The sequence below is a fragment of the Carettochelys insculpta genome, chromosome 16 (genome assembly GCF_033958435.1).
Source record: "Carettochelys insculpta isolate YL-2023 chromosome 16, ASM3395843v1, whole genome shotgun sequence".
Classification (NCBI taxonomy): Eukaryota; Metazoa; Chordata; order Testudines; family Carettochelyidae; genus Carettochelys; species Carettochelys insculpta.
In genome coordinates this window covers 22,667,173-22,689,079 of record NC_134152.1, presented here as the reverse complement: position 1 = coordinate 22,689,079, position 21,907 = coordinate 22,667,173, and the positions used below count along the sequence as shown (strand labels likewise).

General features: G+C 46.8%; 1 protein-coding gene across 1 annotated transcript; it reads left to right on the top strand.

Annotated features, from left to right (window-relative positions):
- Positions 1 to 1,861: 1,861 nt before the first annotated feature.
- On the top strand, positions 1,862 to 21,697 carry LOC142021858 (zona pellucida sperm-binding protein 2-like). The gene is made up of 19 exons (XM_075011107.1): positions 1,862 to 1,908; positions 2,001 to 2,077; positions 2,269 to 2,352; positions 2,432 to 2,526; positions 2,927 to 3,085; positions 3,780 to 3,824; positions 4,857 to 5,021; positions 6,435 to 6,531; positions 6,614 to 6,795; positions 7,845 to 7,971; positions 8,845 to 9,026; positions 9,103 to 9,194; positions 9,286 to 9,410; positions 9,692 to 9,881; positions 10,340 to 10,475; positions 11,205 to 11,301; positions 11,718 to 11,817; positions 11,927 to 12,038; positions 21,563 to 21,697. The coding sequence occupies exons 1-19, from the start codon at positions 1,862 to 1,864 to the stop codon at positions 21,695 to 21,697; spliced, it is 2,247 nt and encodes a 748-aa protein (XP_074867208.1).
- Positions 21,698 to 21,907: the final 210 nt, after the last annotated feature.

Below are 21,907 nucleotides of genomic sequence, written 5' to 3'. Positions count from 1 at the left end.
GTGAATTTGAGAATTTCAATAAAGCTAAAAGATAAATAATTCAGAGGTGCTCCCAGAAATAAGGTGGCATTCGATATTGGTGTGGTAGTCAGTGCAGGTAACTAGGTAGCAGGACTCCTGGACCCATTTTGTAGCTCTGGCACTGATTTGAGGCCTATTTCCTCCACTAAAGTCAATGGCAAAAAGCCCATGGAGATCACTGGGAGCAGGATTAGCATTGATCATTTGTTAATGTAGGTCTTTATCTGTATAAAGGGAGGTGGGAATAATCCTTCCTTTCGCCCCTTCTTTTGTGTTGTTTATTTAGATGGCAAAATCTTTGGGCCAGGGACTGTTTCTCACAGCATTTGTATAGCACCTAGAGTAACAGGGCCCTGATCACAGTGTTGGAAGTGCTACTGCAAAGCAAGGGCTAATTCATAAGTCACTGGACTTCTTTGGGTGTGTCTACACTAGCCAGCTACTTCGAAGTAGCCAGCACAACATCGAAATAGCACACGTCAAATCTACACATGCTGTGTACTATTTCAACATTGAAATCGATGTTAGGCGGTGAGATGTCGAAATCGCTATTCCCATCTGAAGATGGGAATAGCGCCCTACTTCAACGTTCAACGTCAAAGTAGGGCATGTGTAGACGATCCACGTACCGCTACTTTGAAATAGGGGGGTCCTCCATGGCGGCCATCAGCTGAGGGGTTGAGAGATGCTCTGTCCAGCCTCTGCGGGGCTCTTTGGTCACTGCATGCAGCAGCCCTTAGCCCAGGGCTTCTGGCTGCTGCTGCTGCTGCAGCTGGGGGTCCATGGTGCGTGCACAGGGTCTGCAACCGGTTGTCGGCTCTGTGGATCTCGTGCTGTGCAGGGCAAGTGTGTCTGGGAGGGGCCCTTTAAGGGACCGGTTTAGGGCTTTGCTGGCCCCTTATTTTGACAGGGTGCGCTTATGTAGGTGGACGCTCCACATTTCCTTTATGGGGCGGCTCCTTTCGATGTTCCCCATCACTACTTTGATGTGGAATGTCGACGGCACCAGCCCTGGAGGACGCGTCGACGATACACATCGAAGTAGCCTATTTCAATGTCCTTACTTCGAAATAGGCTACTTCAACGTAGTGTGCTAGGGTAGACGTAGCCCAAGTGTCACACTTTTCCCAGCCATAAAATGGGGTTTGGCCAGGTGTTTCTAGGCCCTTCCATCATGGAGATTACTAGTGACTTACCATTCACCTACTTTCCAGAAGGCTCAGAGGATTCATTCACACGGGTGACCTACTGGGCAAACTATCCCTCCCAAAGAGAACTTCTTGGCACTGTGGTATTTCCAAGTGGAGGATACCAAGGCTAATGCCTAGGTAAACCCCACAGCTGAGCACAAGGTTGTTTCAGTGGGCACAAGAGCAAAGCAATGCTAAGTGTTCTCCTTGCTAAGGGGCAAAGGCCAGGGGAGGCTAGGACAGCAATACAAAGTGCTCCTCTTTTTCTAGTGCATCAGTTACTTTATCCCCATTTTCCCACAGAGGAAGAAGAGCAGGGAAAGAGCCGAGCAAAAGGAAATGCGACACCTAAAATATATTCAAATTAAAAGTGGAGAAAAACAGGAAATGATGCAAAGGGGAGAGGAACTGCCCTTGAAAGAGGAGCTTTGTCTTTAACCCTCCTGCTCCTCACTGATTGCAGCACAGAGCAGGGGCAGGTGCAAACCATCAGCCTCAGGGACAGCTGCCAGCAGGTGAGGAGGAAAGCCTCCCAGGTGTTTTCCAGGAGCTGTTCCTGTGCTAGGGCTTCAGCCCCTCCTATATAACCCCCTGCAGCTCAGTTCCTTCTGAGTGGAGTTGTTTTTATGTGGTTGGTTTGTTACCCAGCTATGAGATTACCTATGGTGCAGCTTGGCTGCTCCTCTTGCAGGATGAGGTAAGGTAGGGGGCATTGGGGGTGGGGTCTGGTTGGGTTGAGTTGGGGCTGTTGTTGTGCTGGCTTCTGAGTTCCTTCTTTCTTGGTTTCAGGCTGCTGCTTTTGCTTGGTTGCCTTCTAGTGCACTTGAGAGCTGGTGTCACTAGCTCCATGGCTCTAGACTTCCCAGGTAAAAAAACCATTGGTCTTGATATGGTAGATAGGAAGGCTGCCTGAGTAGCCTAAAGACCAGACCCTGAAGTGTGCTCAGAACTCATGACTGAGGCTGAGTGGGCTTCATCATAACTTGTTAGACTAACTGTTCGGTGATATCAGTATTGCAAGAATTTGATTGGACTGACTAGGCATTTTTTCCTGCAGGGACAGTGTCTTGTCACACTGACAAAATGTTGATTGGGTTTCCCAGAGAGCTTGGCAGCATCTTCTGGCAGGTTCTTGTGGTTGGTATGTATTGCTTTGTGTGCCTGGCTGGTGTGTCAGGGCCCCATTGTAGCTGGTCAACTGATCAGTTTCTTCTTCCTAGATGCAAGTGGTGCAGAGCTTGTAGACTGTGACTACAGGGTAGATCATGAGAAGATGATTCTAACTGCTCCATATGTGAACTGCACTAGACTAGAGGTAAAACCGTCCCCTCCTCTGGGAAGAGAACCTCTTGATATAGACTCAGAAGTGGTCATGTGGCTGTTCCTACTTGTGCAAACAGGAGTAATAACTGAACTCTTTATTGAGAGGTGAAGCCTCTCTTTTGCAGCCTGTGAAACACTTAAAAGGCCAACTGGCTAAAAGCATAATAGCACTGAGAGCTGAGCAAAGGTGTTGGACTAATTCAATGGGCTTACCTGATCAAGCATTAATATGGCAGTCTTTGGTCAACTTACAACTAACCTGGCACTTCCCTGAGCCAACACCTATCTAGCCTCAGCTTGTAGAGGAACTCTAATTGCTAGTCTGTAGCAACATCTAGTGATACAAAGCTCTGCTACTACCTTGTGCCCTGACCAGCATGGTTTTGTTACAGCATGACAAACACCAGCTGAGAATGATCCTGCTGCTGAAGGAGACCATCGCAAGGGACAAGAATGTAACCTACAGCATTGGCTGTGCTGCTCTTCAAGCAGATGAAGTGGTCCCTACTGTTTTTACAAGCACTACAAACTGCACTAAAGACTTCATGGCAGTAAGTGGGGTAGTGTCACAATCCCTGGGGAATCTAATGCATCTCGGCTTGAGGTGAATAACTCCCTGGCATATCGGATCATCAAGGCATAAGGAGACTCCATGCAGAAATTCCTTTGGGCAATAGGTTTGATGAAAGCTTAGACTTCTTTTCTTCCCTCCCCCCACCTGACTTCTAGGTACTCATTAGTAATTGGTTATAGTCTCAGAGCAATAGCTATATGTGTCTGTAGAATCACAAGACATCCCTAAGCAACTTTCTTTGGCTGTGAGCTTTCACAAAAGCTCTAATACTAGTGTAAGGTACAACAGGACCACTTCTTTGGTGGGAGGGCTTGTCAAAGGTAACTAGCAAGAGGCTTTTATCTTGGTTTGTGTCTATCAGAGCTGCCATAGCCTAACTGATGTAGTGTGGACTACCATGTCCACTGGTACTGGTCAGCCTAGAAATAGAAGTGCAAGAGACCTACAAGGCAGTTTTTGATTTGTCTCCTCCCCCTGCCCCAGCAAAATGCAGTCTCTAGAGAGGCCCAGTACAGCAGACCTGCAGTAAGACTATTGTCACACCAAGCTTCCATTCCTTTAGGGTCAGCAGTTCTTAATCTCTTGCCATATGACTTGTTTTGGTATTATGCTGATTTTCTTCACCTGTTTTGAATGGTGCCTTGCACTCAGCTGCTGTTTTTCTTTTCCAGGTTGTGTTTCCAAGACTCATTCCCAGCTTTGCTGATGAACATATGGTATAAAACTTCCATCATGGGTGGGGTGGGGGTCAGTGGTGGCAAAAACATGCTACTAAACTAGAGCAAGTGTCTTCTTAGAGCAAAATGCACACTTTAGTAGCTCATCAGGAGGACTTTCTAGACATATTTCTAGCCTTATTTAAAGTTGCAGCTGTTAACTTACACTTAAATGTATTTACCTAAAACTTGGTTTAAAGCAATCTTAGGTCCTCTGTTAAAATAACCTTAAGGAACAGTGGCCATCTAAACTTCTGGTTCCAGGTTCTTAACCAGCAATTTTTACCATCTCAGTGGCTTGTTTATTTACAATTTCAAAGCACCAAACTAGAACTTGCCTGCAGGAAAGGCTCCTCTTGGTTTAAAAGACTACTTTTTCACTCTAGCCCATTTAGGTGATCCTTCTATTGCTTGATTAGATCTTTCAAAGCCCAGAAGTTCACTGGGCAATCAACCAGTGAACTTATCCTAGTCTGACTTTCAAGAGGTGAGGTGATGCTGCTAGTTAAGCATTCTGGTCATGGCCTTCAGCAGTCTTGTCAAAAGTGACAAAGATCAGGAATCCTTGTTTTACTAGAGCCACTAACACAAAATGTAAAATGCTTTCACAAACTCTTATACCTCCAGAAAGAATTTACCTAACACCTGTTGAATTGAAACTGGCAGCCAAATCAACACTGGAAAACTAGCAACTAACAAATGCTGAATGAGGCAGCTACTAAACACACATTCTAAATCTAAGATACAGACTTGTTTAAGCATGCATGGCTTTTTCCCCCCAATCTAACAAGTCTTATCACACTTGGAGTAGCTGTGATATTGGTAGCATAACCATTTAGTGCTGATGGGCATTAAGACTTGTTTTTACAAGGCCCGTTTGTGCCAAAGGATTTAAAGACCACCTACCAGATTTTAAATTTTTTTGAAACCTCATTAATCTAAACCAATTCACCCTGGCCTCATGAGGTGTAAAGAACATGAAATGTGCTATGCAAAGCCTTGTTTCTCCTAACCGGAAGTCTCAAATTGCAGACTACAGAATCTCAGATGACCTGGATAATCTCCATAGATGATGGAACAAGAATGCACAGGCTAACTCTTCAACAAGCCATGCAGCAAGGCTATACATTCCTAGCTGATAGCGATAACCTAATCTTCCAGGCTTCTTTTGGGGCAACTGGAGTCACCTCTTACACGGTAGGAGTTATCTAGAAAAGACCTAGGCAGTTGGCAAAATATCCTACAAACCCCCTTCTATTTGCATATCCTGATAAATCATGCAGGGCAGTCCTAATGACCTTAGCATTTTAGCCCAAATCAAGGTTAATATTACTTCAGTGTAGCCAACCACGTGGAGCAGCAACCTTAAATGTGTCCTGTGGGCAGACTCAAAGGAAGACTGTCAGCAAAAGTGCTCCATTCTACCTCTTCCCCAGGATGAAGAACATGTCTGACAAAATCTAGTGACAAATGCCCTGTGGATGCTTGGGGTCAGGGGGCCACCATATCAACAGATGAGGCTTCTAGGTCACGACAGTTTTGTCTGCTGTGCTTATGGTTAGCTGTTGTGTTGCAAGTGGCCAGGCAGTCTGGCCCACTCTGAAAAGATCAACAATGTGACCTGCTCTGTCGTGTGGTCATAATCTGTCAATGGAAGCTCTGTTAGAAGAAGTCTTCTGGTAGTAACTATCTAAACTAGTTATCTGTCACTCTAGCTACAGAGTAGAACCAGACAACTGTTAACTTCCTATGGCCTCTGAGAATGGGAATTCATGGTACAGCAAGTGTTCATATCCAGTAGCCCCAGGACTAGGAGGCTGCTGGATATTCCAATACTCTATTAGAGGTATACCTAGCAATGCATAACAATATCTAATCTTGTTTCTCTAGAAACAAAAGCAGACAGCATACTTGTACAACATTGTGCACTAAACTTACTTGGTATTTATTGCACTGTACTGGGTTTAGGGGGAAATAACATGACTGATGGCTAAAATGCTGATTGTTTTGAGATCTACAGATGACAAAGCTGGTTAAGACAGCTCATTGTATAGTTGGATTTCAAACAACTTCAGCACACCACTACCTGTTCACAACAGCTGTAACTTGATTGCTGGCTAGGAAGCCATGTGATGAGCTCTTTAAACCCTTCCAAGGTTACTTCCATGCAGAGTTCTTGACCCAGCTCAGGCCTTAGGCCCCTGGATCTTTCTGCCCCAATGGCCATCTAAATGACCAGCTTGCCCACAGGCTCCTCTAACCTGAGTTCTTCAGTACTGCAGCTTATCTTGAAAGCCTAATCCACCCCACTGATAGAGGCAGCAGTAGCAAAGGGGACAGCTGCCCCAAGGCCCAGCCATTAGAAAGGTCTTAGGGCTCCTGCCTGCCATTCATTTGGTCCCCAAAAGGACCAGTGGTGTCCCTGGGTAGCATGTGCCCTTTGTGCTGGGGAAGGCTAGCACCCCCAATGACCTGCCCCTTCCAGAGAGCCTGGTGCCAGCTTTCCCAGGGCCTGGCAGTGTCTCACCAGCTCTGATCCTAAAACACTACATAAGACACTGGAAACTCAGTCTGAAAAACCTGCTGTTGTCAACCATGTGTCTTCTGCAGCAAGACAACCAGATGCTCTACACAGTGGCACTCAAGCTTTCATATGGGCCTCCTAATCGGCAACTAACTGTGGAATCAAGAATGATCTGTGCACCAGGTGAGACCCCTCCTCCTAGAGGATGCTGGCCCTAAAAAGGCTACAGAACTTCCCACAGACACTGACAAAGCTCTTCTTGCAGGCCCAGCAACCTGTAACTCAACACACATGACTGTTGCCATCCCAGCTTTCCCAGGGATCCTCACAGCTGTGAGTATGGAAAACAGAAACATTCCCCTGAACCAGCTCCAAGCAAATGAGATTGCTCTAGACACACAGAAGGGTGTGAAGCTGCACATCAACAGAAGAATCTTGAAGTCCAGAGTAAGCTCACAACAAATGCACATCTAATCCCCTTTTAGGACTGGTCACAACTGTCTACTCTAGTGTGAAACTAAACACAACCAGAAGGTATAGATGACTTGGTTACAAAAAGACCTACAGTCAGTGCCTTGGTCATGACTAAAGGGTCAGTTGTTCCATGCCACCACTTAACATCAGCCTTCCTCTGACTCTCTCCCTCAAGCTTCTAATGCAGAGACACTTCCCCACTATGGCACCCACACAAGCCTTGTTTCTACTAGCCTTCTCCAAATGTCTACTAAATAATCCTTTAACTCGAGCATGGTTGCCTGCCAACCAAATTCCCTTGCTACTCACTAAAATCATGGTTGATGGAAGAGCAAGCAACCTTCTGATCTTTGTCATGACAGGGCTGAGCTACTGACCTCTCCTGGACAGACTGCATCTTGGCAATGCCTTCAGCAAGGAATGGAGGGGTAGCAGTGTTAGCCTGGCTCTGTAACAGCAATGAAGGGTCCTGTGGCACCTATAGACTAACAAAAGTTTTGAGCATGAGCTTTCGTGAGCACACTCATCAGATGCAGCATCTGATGGAAGTGAGTCTGAGCTCATGCTCAAAACTTTTGTTAGTCTATAGGTGCCACAGGCCCCTTCATTGCTGTTATAGCAAGGAACACCTCAAATTGTCTGTAGGTATGCAGACATCTAGCTTCCAATGGATTAAATGAGGCTAAGAAGTTATATGGAAAGGAATAAGCTTAGTTTCCCACCCTGTGGTGCTTGCTGATTGCAAACCCACCCCAGATATTGGGGTGTGGCCACAACACTGCAGCAGGCTATCTGATCTGAGTAAGTTGGAACATGGACTTAGATCTACTGTCCCAGGATTAGACACTAGATCTAGTCTCTTACCAATAAGAACACTCCAAATTTCTACTCTAACCAGAATGTTTCCCAGGTCAGATTCGTTCAGTTATGAAAAGATTGAGGCAAAGTGCAACCCCTTCCTGCAAAGGGACAGAACTGCAGATCGTCAGTGAAGAACTTCAATTGACTTTGCTCTCTTCCAGCTGGATGAGAGCTGCTTAAGACTTAAGTCATACCTGACATCTCTAAAGCTGACTTTCAACTTCAATGGAGAAACTGTTTCAATGGTGACTTATCCAGAGTGTCGCTGTGACCAACATGCACCAATAGGTAAGATGGACTGTGTCCTGGCAACTCTTCTGTAGCTGGAACTGCACTGCAATAAAGAATTGGCCTAAGCTGGGGCCAGGCTTCAAGATTGACAGTATTGCAAACAAGTAGTGATCATGAAACCAATTTCCTTGATGCAGAAAGCATAAACTTGCATGCTGCATCTGGGGCTCTATCTCTGGGCACAGAATATAGCACTCAGCCTCTGGCTAAATGTGTAGATGTTGGTGCAAACTCCTAGTGGCTTGCAAGCAAAAATTCATCTCTCAGGTATCTCCACCTTAGGAACCCACTAGCTCCAGTCACACTCTGGAGTCTAACATGGCTCTACTCCTTTCCTGGTTAGGACAGCTTCTCAGATCCTACAGCTGAGACTTAAATACTCAGGACATGATTAACTTAGTGGTGGACAAGTTCTTCGCTGTCTGATCACATGATTGTGCACAAATCTCTTCTGGGGGAGGGGAAGATACAAGGCACAAGAGATCACAGCTAATCTCTGAGCAAGCTTTACATTTGGCCTGTAAGCACTACTTGCTGAGGTCCTTTGCCAACCATTTGATCAGCTCTGGTGGGTATCACTTGGCAATCTGCCCTATAGGGCACTGTCACATAATGAGCCATGACACTACCTAGCCTGGCGTACACAGATCAATGGTGGGATGATAGTCCAGCCTGCTGTCTGACTCTTGCTGCAGAAGCCCTGATGCTACTTCATGGTTCCTTGACTTCCAAGTCAAGATACTTCAGAATATGCTCGGGACTACCTAGAGGTGGGGCCAGGGCTTTGCGCACTACTCACTAGCATACAAGAGTGCTCACTGAGTTGAGTGCTACAGCAACGCATACCAAATGCCGTGAATGTGTTTTCAGCTGCTGTGTGCACTCAGGAGGGCTACATGGACTTTGAAGTGCACAGTGATATGACAAAACCAGCCCTAGACTTGGATAGCATCAAGCTTAGAGATCCTGCCTGTAAACCAGCCTTCAAATCTTCCTCCGAAGACCTGGTTCGCTTTCATGTCCCACTGAACAGCTGCGGGACAAGACACAGGGTAAGTGAGTAGGACAGGGAGTGCTGGAAGTGCTCTAGTGGCAGGCGAGCTACAAATGCTTGTGTCTTGCTTGTAGTTTGAAGGTGAGAGGACAACTTATGAAAATGAAGTGCATGCCTTGTGGGCCAATCTACCACCACACAGGATTTCTAGAGACAGTGAACTCAGGTCGGTCCACAACTCTCCCATTGACTCACTTATCACTAAACTACCCATTCAGATGGCTAGCCAACCTATAGCTGAGCATTCTGTTTTTCAGGCTAACTGTAGTGTGCATGTACAGCAATGGTGATGCAGCTCTGAATGTAAGGATGAGCAGCCTCCCTCCTCCAGTTTCTTCAATAAACCAGGGTCCTCTGTCCTTGATCCTACTGATCTATCCAGGTAAGATTGTAAATAAGGGCCAGGTCAGAAATCACATTTGAGTCAAGAAGCTCTTCAGGACCACTACTGTGGTTGGATTAGCAAAAAGTCTCCTTGGGAATGGACTGAACTACAATGGCCAGCATGTGACCTAGCAAGAGGAGCTGCCTAGTCAGGCTAGGAGGCTTCGTGACTAGGCAGAGCAGTGAGGTCAACTAAAGCATCCCCCAGTTGTGCCCTTCAGTGCACACAGCAACTTGTTGTTGTGTACTAGTCTAACTCTACCATACTTGGCTTTTCAGACAACTCCTACCTGGAGCCCTACAGAGATGACCAGAACCCCATTGTGAAACATCTGCAGCAGCCCATCTTCTTGGAAGTACAGGTTCTAAACCGCAATGACCCCAACATCAAACTGGTGCTGGATGACTGCTGGGCAACAACATTGCAAGATCCAAGGTCTCTGCCCCGGTGGAATATTGTTGTGGATGGGTAGGTATCCTACTTCCTGCTGTAAACACTGGCCTGCTTGTATTAAAGAAAAAATGCATCTTCCCTGAAATGCTAAGCAAAGGCTTGTTGCTCTGACCTGTATTGTCAGGTGCCCCTCAGATCAGGGCAAAGCATCGTTAGGTCTGTCATCAGATCCACATGTGGGTCACTAACCTGAGGTGAAGACCACTCAATGTCTAGTAGTAAATTCAACTGCAACATCTAACTTGTAGCTGGGTGATCCATACCCTCCAAACATCTGGGCTAGACATACAAGCCTACTTTAGGTGCAGGCAGTCAAGGTCTGGCACACCTCTGCCCAAGAGATCCTAAATATACATTTCTGCTTGACTAAGATGACAGGTCAATAGAACTAAGCAAACCTTTCTAGAGCATCTACCTGGCTTCAATGCTGGTTTGTCCCATCCACTCCATGACTTTCTATGTGTCTCCTGTAGGTGTGACTATGAACTGGACAATTACAGAACTGTGTTTCATCCAGTGGGTCTTGCCGTCAGCTACCCCAACTATCGCCAGAGATTTGAAGTGAAGGCCTTTGCCTTTGTGTCAGGTGACAAGGCCCTCACTAGCCTAGTAAGTGCCTTTCCTCTAGCCCAGGGGTTCCCAACCTGTTTGGGTTGCAATTACCTCTGTTAACTAAAAGTTGCCAGCTGGGCTTCTAAAGAACCAGTTGCAGTCACTTGGCTCCTCTTTGGCTCCCAATCCCTGCTCTGCAGTGCTGAAATGGGACTCAGTTAGTTGGAGTAACAGCTGACAGGAGGGATCTCCCAGTTAAATGGGACTTGAAGTGGATTAAGCACTGCGGGGCAAGGAACTGCCCCCTGCAGGTGGGGAGGGGAACAGAAGAGCCAGGGGGAGGGGGCAGCCCAATGAAGGAGCAGGGGTCAGCACTTCCAGCTTGGAATGTGCTTGTGAGATTAGGGGTAGGGGGAGTTCATTGGCTAAAATGGGTTTAAGCCTGTGGAGTGGGGGAGGGCAGCAGAGGGGGCTGAGCTGGTCAGAGCTCCCACTGTACTGCTGTGGGGTTCCCCCACCTGGGATCCCATGGCTGGTGCTTAGCCCTGGTTGGCAGAACCTCAGCCAGCTTCAAGCAGCAGGGTTCCCCCTGTACTCTAGCTGGAGATCCTGCTGCTGACACTGCCAGCCAGGCTTGGCACCCCAGCCAGCTTCAAGCTCTCCCCACCCCCAGTTCTGAATGGCCTTTTTTGTTAAAGGTCTTCTCCTGCCTTTGTGTCAGGGACCCAGACTGACAATACAAAACTGCTGCTCTGGGCCTAACCATGTCCTTTCTCACTGCCCTAGGTGTACTTTCACTGCAGTGCTCTGCTCTGTGACAGGCTTCAGCCAGACTCTCCTCTATGTTCAACAAGATGTCCTCGGTCAGCCCGGAACAAACGAGGTAGCTAACTGCTGGCAACCAGAATCTGACTTAGTTTTTGCTATGTTATGATTGCATAACGTGGGGGTGAAAACTTGATAGGATACTCCAGCCGCGTTTAAAGACTGCCAGAGACAGATTCTGCAGCCCTTCTGGTAACTCATTTCAGTACTAGCTATGCTGATTCAGAAGCTTTTCCCAGCACTTCCAATACACCCCGGGAAACTATAGCCAATGACTTACTAGCATCAGTGACTAGGAAGGCCAACATCCACCTTTCATACCTGAAGACTACACCTCGGTAGTCTGTCAGATTAAAACCCAGTATTCAGGTTTTTTCTAGATCTACTTCTGGATGCTGGACAGAGCTAAATGTTTAGCAGGCTGACTTGAACATTGTGGCAGTTAACCCACTATTTACATGTGTTCTCTTGCAGATGTGGTGATGCAAGCAGAGAACTCTGGTGTAGCAAGCTTACCTAGTCCTGTTGTCTTACTAGCTGATGAATGGCCTTCAATCCAAGGTAGGGAACAAATGCACCTTTCCCTCTCCCCACTAGCTGGTGCATGTTGGTACAACTCCCACTCTTTTTTGACAAATATTCTAGTAACTAATTTTGGTTTTCTTTTCTACAGAAACGCTGAGAGAAGAAACATGGACTGCTGTTGCAACAGCAGCTACAGTTGTTATTCTTGGCCTTATGGCGGCTGTGCTGGTATTGGTGGGTCTCCTGAAGTGTAGGACAAAAGCTGTAATGGTAAATGGACACTAAATAACTTGACAAAATAAACAATGCATTAACTCAAGGTCAAGTCTAATTTTGAAGATGTTACCAAACTAGCCACCTGTATTGTACCATGGCCCATATTTAGTTACTCTTCTGTAGCTAAATGAGCCCAAAGGAAAAACAAACAACCTACAGGGCCCTGTACCTTAACAAAGATGGCTGTGAGTTTGGTGCTTGGGCTTCAGAATGCCATGTTTCCTCCTACTCCATTTCTAATGCTAGCAATAGACGCTAATACACTCAAATGTGTTGGTCAGTGCAGAGTCGTATTACACAAGTGGTGAGGACTAGAATAACTACATCTCTGTGCTATAGCAGCATAACTCTTGGGGTCCATTTAACTTTTGTAAAGCAACTCAAAGATGCTCTGCAGCTGTCTGCCTGGCTCTCCCAGCTGGGGGGTTGCTGAGAAGAAACTGCCTCTGGCTTCCAGAGTAGCAGGGAGCCAGGCACCAGCCTGGTTTCAGTATCCCTGCCCCAGGGGAAGCCAGGCTCCTGTCAGTGGCAGGAGCAGTCAAGCTCTAGCTGCTGCCATGGACAGGAGTTGGGGAAACTAACAAGGGCATGAGTCCTGGTCCATTGCCTGGCCCTGCAAGCAGAGGGGAGCCTGGCTCCACCCAGTTCCCTCAGTTAGTGGAGCTAGGAAACTGACTAGGGCTGGTGCCCTCAGTTTCCTGGCTTCCCCCATGTGATACAGGAAACTTTACATGGGGTGGGGGAAAAGAACACAACTCCTGCCAAAGGCAAAAGTCTCCTCCAGACACTATTCACTGGAGCTTTAAAAAGACCATTCTCTTGAAAGCCAGGTGCTTCCTAGAGACTCTTAGATTAAGAAAGCAATTTTGGTTACAGCTATTGAGGTGTAGCACTCCAGCTGTTCATATCATGACAGTTATCCTAGTAAATACAGGTTGAAGCACTGTAATCCATAACTTTCACTCAGTAATAACTAATGCATCATGATTTGTAGATGGCAACACCTGTGTTAAGTGGTTGTCTAAGTTTCCTATGATCCCATTAAATTGGCTTACAGCTTCCAGTCCTGGCTATGGTCAGCTATGACTTACCCTTAAATGCCTTCTGGGAGCCCTGTTAGCATGGGAAGTGCTAGTAAGGGTCTAGAAAATGGACCTCCATCTAGCAAATTCTTTTCAGGCCCTAAGGGTGCTTGACAAGAGGGTCAACCTGTACTAGCCACTACTGTAGGCTTAAATTTTGAGATCATATAACTCGCTTTAATATCTGTATTGTGCCTTCTGTGACCCCAGGCTTCCAACAAGGCAGCAGTAGCCAACAAAATGGGGGGGGGGGGGGTCAGAGTCCAATATTCTACTGGTGCAAGTGAGCAGTAATTGCCTAAACATGGACCCTCCCCACTCAGGTTAGTAGCCAGCAACTCAGACTCCATCAGTGGACTTGGCCAATGCATACTAAACCCTGTCAAAGGCAAAAGAAAAGTGATGGATTAAGTACCCCATGACTGACTAAATGTAGAAGTGCTGAGGCATAAGAATAGCCTTTAGCCAAAGCCTACCTCTAGCTGACCAGTTCAAAGGTTCCTACTTAATCAACCTATTGAGTTAATGTCATGGCCACATACAGCTGGGGGAGGCAGGGAACATTTGCAGCTTGAGGAAGAAGAGTAGTCCTCTTTATGGTCATGCTATAGCATTACCTAGAAACAGTAACATTAAGGAAAACTACTTGCATTCACCTCAAGGCTGGGCCCCAGCCTTGAAGGGGGAAGGTGAAGAGCTTTGAATAGCATTAATTATGTAGCTGGAGTTAATGTATGTTAACTTTAGCTTCTGGACCATCTCCACACCAAGAGCAAATGCTCTGACTTGCCATGGGGGGCTTGCTGTCACTTCAGTGTCCCCACTAGCTGTGTTAGATGCCACCCTGGTTAATCTAGATTAACATCCCTGCAAAGATGTGCTGCCAGGAAAGCATCTACCTGCTAAAAAAACAAAAAAGTAGTCCAGTAGCACTTACCTTGTTAGCCTTTATTAGGTGATGAGCCTTTGTAGGACAGACCCACTTCAGATCATATTGCCTAATAAATACTAACAAGATAAGTGATACTGGATTGCTTATTTGTTTTTTGTGTGTGGACTAGAACAGCTTTCTGTTACAAGTCTGCTGAAAGGTGTGGTGGGTTTCTTGTTGAGAAACAACTTCTTTCCTTTGGCAGTAGCCAAGAGCTTGTCTAGTATCTGGTGTAAACTATAGTGGTAGTTTGGGTAACCAGAGTATACAATCAGCTTAATACTATTCAGGGAGGCACAAAATTGCTCCATGACCAAGCTTTGGTGCTGCATGCAGCTCTACAGCATCAAGAGGCGCAAAGAAGTTGTTAATCACAAAGTTCTGTTTCTTTAAAAAAAAAAAAGCCTCTGCCACTACTTTAGGATTTTCAATATTTTGGTAGAGCTAAAAAGCTGATCAGTGAGCTAATAACTAAATAGCAAATAAGCAACTGAGTGATCAATATTATGTACAGTGTAGGCTATGTGTGCATGTTCCCCTCAAGGGTTACAGCTAACATTGTTTTGAGGGCTCTATCACATGCAGTGCAGCTCTTGAATTGAGGTTTTACTGAAATTAGGGGGAAAAATGGTTTCTCAGTTTGTCCCTCAACAAAAGTCATGGAAAACAGAGGGGCTTTTCCAAACAAGTGTTAACCCAACTTGAGTTAAGTGAAGGGAGTGTTTGATCTCTGCCTCAACCAGAGGCAGAAGGAAGCTGTCAGCAGGCATGACCTGGGTGTTTGGGGAGGGGAAAGCAGCTCTCGCACTCCAAGACACCTTTGGTGTGCAGTTGTGGCCTTTCCCATCCCCACTGCAGGAAGCCAGCACTACCTCCATTTTTAGAGGGTGATGCCAGCATAGGCTCTCTTTTGGTGTAGGGGGATTGACCAGAGGGGGCAGCTGGAGCTATGATTTTTAGCAAGTCTAGTAAGAATAGGCAAGACTCATGTTTCATTAGGTCAACAAGAGTAAGGAAAGTCAACAGGTGCTTTTTCTCTATCACCATGTGGGGCGGGGCAGGGGGGGAACCTTGAAGAAATAAAGAGCTGGAGTTGAGAGCCTGCTGTACCACTAATGGAGCTGGAGTTGTAGGTCTTAAGTGTAACCCGCCTTTAGGATGGGAAGGGCAGCCAGTGTCCCTTGTACTGGCTGAAGCTACCTTGCACAAAGGAGGGACTATGGGTGAGACCAGCCTTATTCCCTCGAGTTTCCATTCCAGAGAAAGCACAATTAGGGGCAGAATCAAAGGGGGCTTTTGACACATCTTCCCTTACCCCCTTCCTTGCTCTAAGGACTACAGCAGGAAACTGGTCTTATGTGCAGTTATACTATTACCTTCCAGCAGCACTGTAGAGAGAGTAACGAAAAGATGATCGCAAATGCCACTTCTCAAAGCTCAGGGGTTTCATGGAGCTATGGCCTGGGGAGTAGCATGCTCAAAAGGAGACTTGTGCTAATCCCAGGGCCAAATATCAATGGTGGGGCATGCATTATCTGGCAAAGAATCAGACAGATCATGACCATCAGTAGCCTGGCTCATGCTCTTGGTATAAGAAAGCAGCCCACCTGCTGCTGCCCTAATGGTAGCATATTAAACCACCTGCCATCTGAGGAATCATCACAGCTATTTCTCTGGCCTAGGCAGTCTATCCCTGGATGCTGCAGCTTTGTTTACTGTGTCACACACTATAGAAAAAGCTTGCAGCTGTTTGGCCAAAGCACTTGGCTGTAATCCTTCTGAGTACTGTTAAAGGTGGGGATGAAGAGGCAGGTTTCTGCTGCCCTGAGGTGGGGCAGGGAAGGAGGTATGGTGCATTTGAAGAGGAATGCACCCCTCAGTGATTCTCAGTACCAAGTCAAAACTAATCTTGGTTGACTTTCAACCAGCCTTACCATCTTGGAATAGTTGAATCATTGCTTGTGTTTGACCTGTCCAGGGAGGTGCTGTACAAAGAAACCCTAGCAATCTGCACTGCCTGTGACAGAGCAGCTGTGGGTGGGAAGAGTGGTGACTGCTCTGGTATAAATTAGACTTACAGTTGCAGCATGTGTCTTGCTCAGCTAGTTGTGTGACTAGAGCTGCATTGTGTAAGGTTGCCATCTAGAACACCAGGAGGGGAATGCTGAACCAGGGTGCTCTGGGACTGAGACCCACTTCTGCTTCTCCCTTGTCCTACATATCTGAGCAGAGTTCCTCAGGCTAGTGTCTGCTGGCTCCCTATCTTTGAAGAGCAGTGGGTGCTGTCTGCAGCGTCAGCCTCTGGTTCCCTTGTTTTACACCTGTGCCCTGACCCGGTTTTCCTATTTGGTGTACCCCTCATTCAGCTGATCCCTGGGTCCAGTTGTCCTTCCCCCTAGGCTTGGGGAGGGATCTTAGCAGTGGGTGGGCTTGTGCCTACTGACCTCCTGGATTCCTGTATAGTGCGTGCATAGTGATTTATATACCTTTTGTGCTCCAGAAACAACTAAATTGCCCTGGGTCTTTCCCCCCATTGGAAATAAACAAGGATGCTTTAAGTGACTAGAAGGCTGCACCTCAGTCAAAGGAAATGCCTGGGGAGGAAGGAAGGAAAACAACCTCCTTTTATCTTCATTTTATCTTTTGTTCTCTGCTAGAGCATTAATGCAGCACAATGTCCACCTCTAAAATTGCAAGCTTCTCTCCTGTAAACCACTACGTAGGTAAAGCAAGAGTTCTCTCATCTCTCTTGCTACTGTCCTGTCTAGCAAAGCTGTGTTTCCTTTAGTGCAGTGATTTTTCGGCTCTGGAGTCTGGCAATGGTGCAGAGAGCTCTTAGGGTGAGTATTTTTTCAGAATGCTACAAGTGGGTTGCAGCTCAGTTTAGGAATAAGCTTACTTCTGTGGAGCACGTTTTTTAAACTGCTACATATGGCATTGCGGCTCAGGCACAGTGGATCTATGCCCAAGGAATAGCTCGCTATTTCTGGGGATGGAGTGCTCATCCTTCTTGAAGATTTCCATAAAGGTCTCAGCCATGCACTCTTTTTATTTTTCACACAAGGTTTTTGGGGAAGGACTGACTTATTGCAGTTCCCATAATAGCACACCTTGCCATACCAGGCAACCAGTCACTAAGCTGGCATTCTAGTGCCATGCAGCATTCTGGCAAATTTTCCAGCCCTGTACTCATCCAGTATGAGCATATTTTCTTATTTGTGCTCTGTTATTCTTAGGAATTCTGATTAGTTTTCACACTACTCCCCAGTCATTTAAATTTCCCAGGACTGTCCTGCCATACCATGTGGCAGGTGGTCTGTCTCCCCTCCAGGCAGCTGGCAGGCTCCCCTAGCCACCTCCTCTCCCACCATGGTGCCGGCTTTTCCCCCTCACAGGATTGATGCAGAGTCATAGAATCATGGAGCTGGAAGGGGCCTCAGGAGGTCACATAGTCCAGCCCCCTGCTTCAAGCAGGATCAACCCCACCTAAGTCAGCGCAGCCAGGACCTTGTCAAGCCAGGACTTAAAAACCTCTAGGGATGGAAAATCCACCACCTCTCTAGGCAACGCATTCCCATGCTTCACCACCATCTTCCTGAAGTCGTTTTTTCCTAATATCTGACCTACTCCTCTCCTTCTGTAACTTCAGACCATTGCTCCTTGTTCTGACACTGCTGAGAACAGTTTCTCTCTGTCCTCTTCAGAGGTCCCCTTCAGGAATTTGATGGCTGCTGTCAAATCAACCCTCAGTCTTCTCTTGAGTGGCTGAGAAACTTTTTTTTCAACACTTTACAGTTAGAGATGCCACCCCCCCTCTCCCCCGCAGCCCCCAAGTGGCCAGTGGGATCAACCCCTTCATCCCTGCCACATGGCTGCCAGGATGTGTGGACCGTGCTCCCGGATGCCAGAATGTCCAGCACTGGCTTTGTCTGCGTTAAATGTACCGTTTACAGGGCTTTGTTTCAAACCCCATCCCTATTCGTAAACTGCAAAGATCTTACTATGTCTGCAGTAAAATGGTCTAGAAAAGTAACAACTTCTGTTCTGCAGAGGTTGATTCATTGTCATCCTTAAGAAGCCAAAAGTGGCCCTGGAAAATGGAAGTTGCTGTGATTTTCAAACAGACCCATTCAATGTATGGGTCAACTCTTTGTGTTGAATTTTAAAGTTGTATCTCAACTTTGACCTTCACTATCTTCAGCAGGCAGAATCAGTGGGAGAGACAAGATTGCTACAATGAGGAGAGAGAAAAGATCTCAGCAGGACATTATCCTGCTGTAGCTGGAGCAGGTTGACGGGGAGAACCAGAGTATCTGCTAACCAAAATTAGACACTGCAGTGGTGACAGAGCATCAAAACATACCCGAGTACAGGAAAGAGGACTTGACAGAGCTCCTGATGGCTGTCAGGGATCAAACAGACATTCTGAATTTCATCCTGGAGCTGCAGAGGGACAACCACTTCAGGATGGATTATGTGGACTCCATAGCCTGTTGTCTGGCCTCCCCTTGATATAGTTCAACTCCCTCATGTCAGGGTTCCTAAATGGGGGTGGTGGGGAGGGCAAGGACAGTCTCTTGGTCCATGCTCAGGACCTCTCCTCCCTGCAAAAGGCTAAATATTGAGTCTGTTCTGGTCTGGCTATGCTCTGAAGAAGTGGGTCTGTCCCACGAAAGCTCACCTAATAAATTATTTTGCTAGTCTTTAAAGTGCTACTTGACTGCTTTTTGTTTTGATTCCACCACATGTAAGGCTAGGATTCCCTTCCTTTTCCTACCCCTTAATCCTAACCCCTTTCCCTCAAATAAAAATAATGTTTTTGTGAAAACCCCAGTGTTTAATGGTTCAGAGGGGGTGGGGTGCACTCAGAGGTCTTTTTGTAAAGATCAAGCACACTTCAGTGTGGGAGAGGTTTCACAATAGTCAAATGCAACGGAATCGTGTCTGTCTGCTTATTTAAAAAGCTATTTTTCAAAGCCTCCATGATTGCCATTGCTTCTGCATGTGCATTGGTGAATGCCTTTGTGGCTGGCTGTGCATAAGCCTTGCTCATGGCATCTGCCTCTGCAACCCAGGCTGGTATGAAATTATCCCCCTTTGATCCATATATATTATAGAGAATAAAGCATGCTGCAACCAGAGTGGGGATGTTGGTTTGGGAAAGGTCCAAATTGGTCAAAAGGCACCTGAATCTGATTTTTAAAACAAAGGCACATTCCATTGCTGTTCTGCACTAGCTCAGCCTGTAATTGAAGCACTCCTGGCTGCAGTCTAGGCTGCCTGTATGTGGCTTCCTGAGCCAAGGAAACACTGGGTGACCCTGCTTACCCTTTATCACCCCACCACAATTAGAAAACCCCTGGCAGCAAAGTCATCCATTACATGTCCCAGAGTCATGGTCTTCTGCATCAGACAGTGACAAATTGCATCGAATACCTCCATCACCATGGTGCACACTGGCGATCTGCCTACCCTGAATTGAAATTATCCCCCTTTATTACCACTGCTCTTGGGCATTGCAAACTTCCACAGAGCAATTGCCACTCACTTGTGAACTGTCAAAGCCGGTCTCATTCTGTTATCATCGTGCTTCAAGGTGGTGGATGGCAAATCACAAAGTTCCATGAAAGTGGCCTTGTGCACGTGGAAGTTCTGCAGCCGTTGCTGGTCACCCCAGACCTCCAAAATGATGTGGGTCCCACCAGCATGTGCTGGTTTAATGTCTCCAGAAACAGTGCTGCATGGTAGGTAATGAATCAAGGGCTGCCAGCAGCTCTGCATTCCTGGTCTCCAGTTCTTCAGTTTGATCATCTGAATCGCCCTCTTCCTCCTCAGCCGACTCATCCTCCTTCTGTTTTTGTCTAAAGAAATACTCCCTGATTCTTTGGGAAGTGGCCATAACACTCTGTGCAATGGCTAGAAGCATTTGAGGATCCACGCTATTGCCATGCAGTGGTGTGAACCAGGGGCAGGCTTTGGGAAAATCGGCCAAAAATGGTGTGAAATCACTTGGGTCAGCTGTTTGTTTTGCAAAGGGAGTGGGGGTGGGTGATTTACACTCTGGGATGATATCAGACACCCACAAGCACTTGCAGTGCATTTTTTTCCCATAAGATACTGGCACAAAAACCCAGAATGCAGCAGGGTGACAGGCACTGTGGGACAGGTATCCCCAATGCATTGCTCACGCTGTCGAGGATAGGTAATGCAATGGAAACATGCTAAGTCGACTTTCTGAACATTTGTGGAAAGTCAAATTTGACTTTATAAAATCTAGCATTAAAAATCAACTTTATTAAATTTGACTTTATTTTGCAGCCAGTGGAGCTCCCAGCTCCAGGCGTTCCCCCAGCCCCAGCTGAGTCCTCAGGGCTGAAGCTGCTGGCGGGGCTCCATGCCCTGGCTGGCTCCCAGCCCCAGGGCAATTAAAAAAATTAAATTGGGCCACACGTTTGACGTGCTTGTTCTAAAGTACCTGTGTTCAAGTAGCTCGTTTCTCAGCTTCCTGTGTGACCTTAGCGTAAATTACCCTGCAACATAGATCTCCATCTGTATAAATATGGATAATAATCCTTCCTTTCCCCCAGCCTTCTTCTGTGCCATATGTTTAGATTGTAAAGTCTTTGGGCCAGGAACTGACACACACCTCATTCAGACAGTACCTAGCACTATGGGACCCTAATGACAGGTGGCTGGGCAAGGTACTACCATAAAGCAGTCACTAGTTCATAAGTGGCTTTGGGCAAATCACTTGATCTCTTTGGCTGCGGCTACACTAGTCCCTGCCTTTCAGAAGGGGCATGCTAATAAGGCTCTTTCATGAATATGCAACACCTCATTAGCATAATGGGGGACACACGTGTTTTGAAAGTGTCACTTTCAAAATGCATGCTGCCTACGTAGGCAAGGGCCTTTGGAAACAACCCTCTGTCCCCAGACTTCAAAAGCCCCTTTTCCCCAAAACTAGATGGGAAGAAGGGGCTTTTGAAATCAGGGGGTCATTTCAAAAGGCCCCTGGCTACATGGGCAGCGTGAGTTTCCAAAGCAGCACTTTCAAAACACGTGTGGCTGCCATTATGCTAATGAGGCACTGCATATTCAGGGAAGCACCTCATTAGCATCTGCTGAAGTGGCTTATTAGTATTCCCTTTCCAAAAGGCAGGGGCTAGTGTAGTCACAAGGTATCTTGCTTTTCCCCTCCCACAGACTGATGGTTAACAAAGTGGTCCAAGGCTTTTCACTCATACAGGTTAATCCTGACAAAAAATGTCCTTCTACGTCCAGAAGGTTCATTCGCACTGGTAACAGGAACAGCATTGAAGAGCTGCTGGGATTTGCTCCCAACAGTGTCCTTCAAACCCCACAGCTGAGCAGTGGGCATGAAAGCAAAGCAATGCCAAGTGTTCTCCTCGCTAAGGGGCAAAGGCCGGGGGAGGCTAGGGCTGCAATACAAAGTGCTCCTCTTTTTCTAGTGCATCAGTTACTTTATCCCCATTTTCCCACAGAGGAAGAAGAGCAGGGAAAGAGCCGAGCAAAAGGAAATGCGACACCTAAAATATATTCAAATTAAAAGTGGAGAAAAACAGGAAATGATGCAAAGGGGAGAGGAACTGCCCTTGAAAGAGGAGCTTTGTCTTTAACCCTCCTGCTCCTCACTGATTGCAGCACAGAGCAGGGGCAGGTGCAAACTATCAGCCTCAGGGGTAGCTGCCAGCAGGTGAGGAGGAAAGCCTCCCAGGTGTTTTCCAGGAGCTGTTCCTGTGCTGGGGCCGCAGCCCCTCCTATATAACCCCCTGCAGCTCAGCTCAGCCTAAGTTGAGTTGTTGTGGTGTTTTATGTTGCTGGCTTGT

What these genes read in the sequence shown, in the direction of transcription:
- LOC142021858 (XM_075011107.1), top strand. Translation starts at nt 1,862, where the DNA reads ATGAGATTACCTATGGTGCAGCTTGGCTGCTCCTCTTGCAGGATGAG. An exon ending in CTGGCAGGTTCTTGTGGTTG is followed by an intron (nt 2,353 to 2,431) that starts GTATGTATTGCT and finishes TCTTCTTCCTAG; the next exon opens with ATGCAAGTGGTGCAGAGCTT. An exon ending in GATCCTACTGATCTATCCAG is followed by an intron (nt 9,411 to 9,691) that starts GTAAGATTGTAA and finishes TTGGCTTTTCAG; the next exon opens with ACAACTCCTACCTGGAGCCC.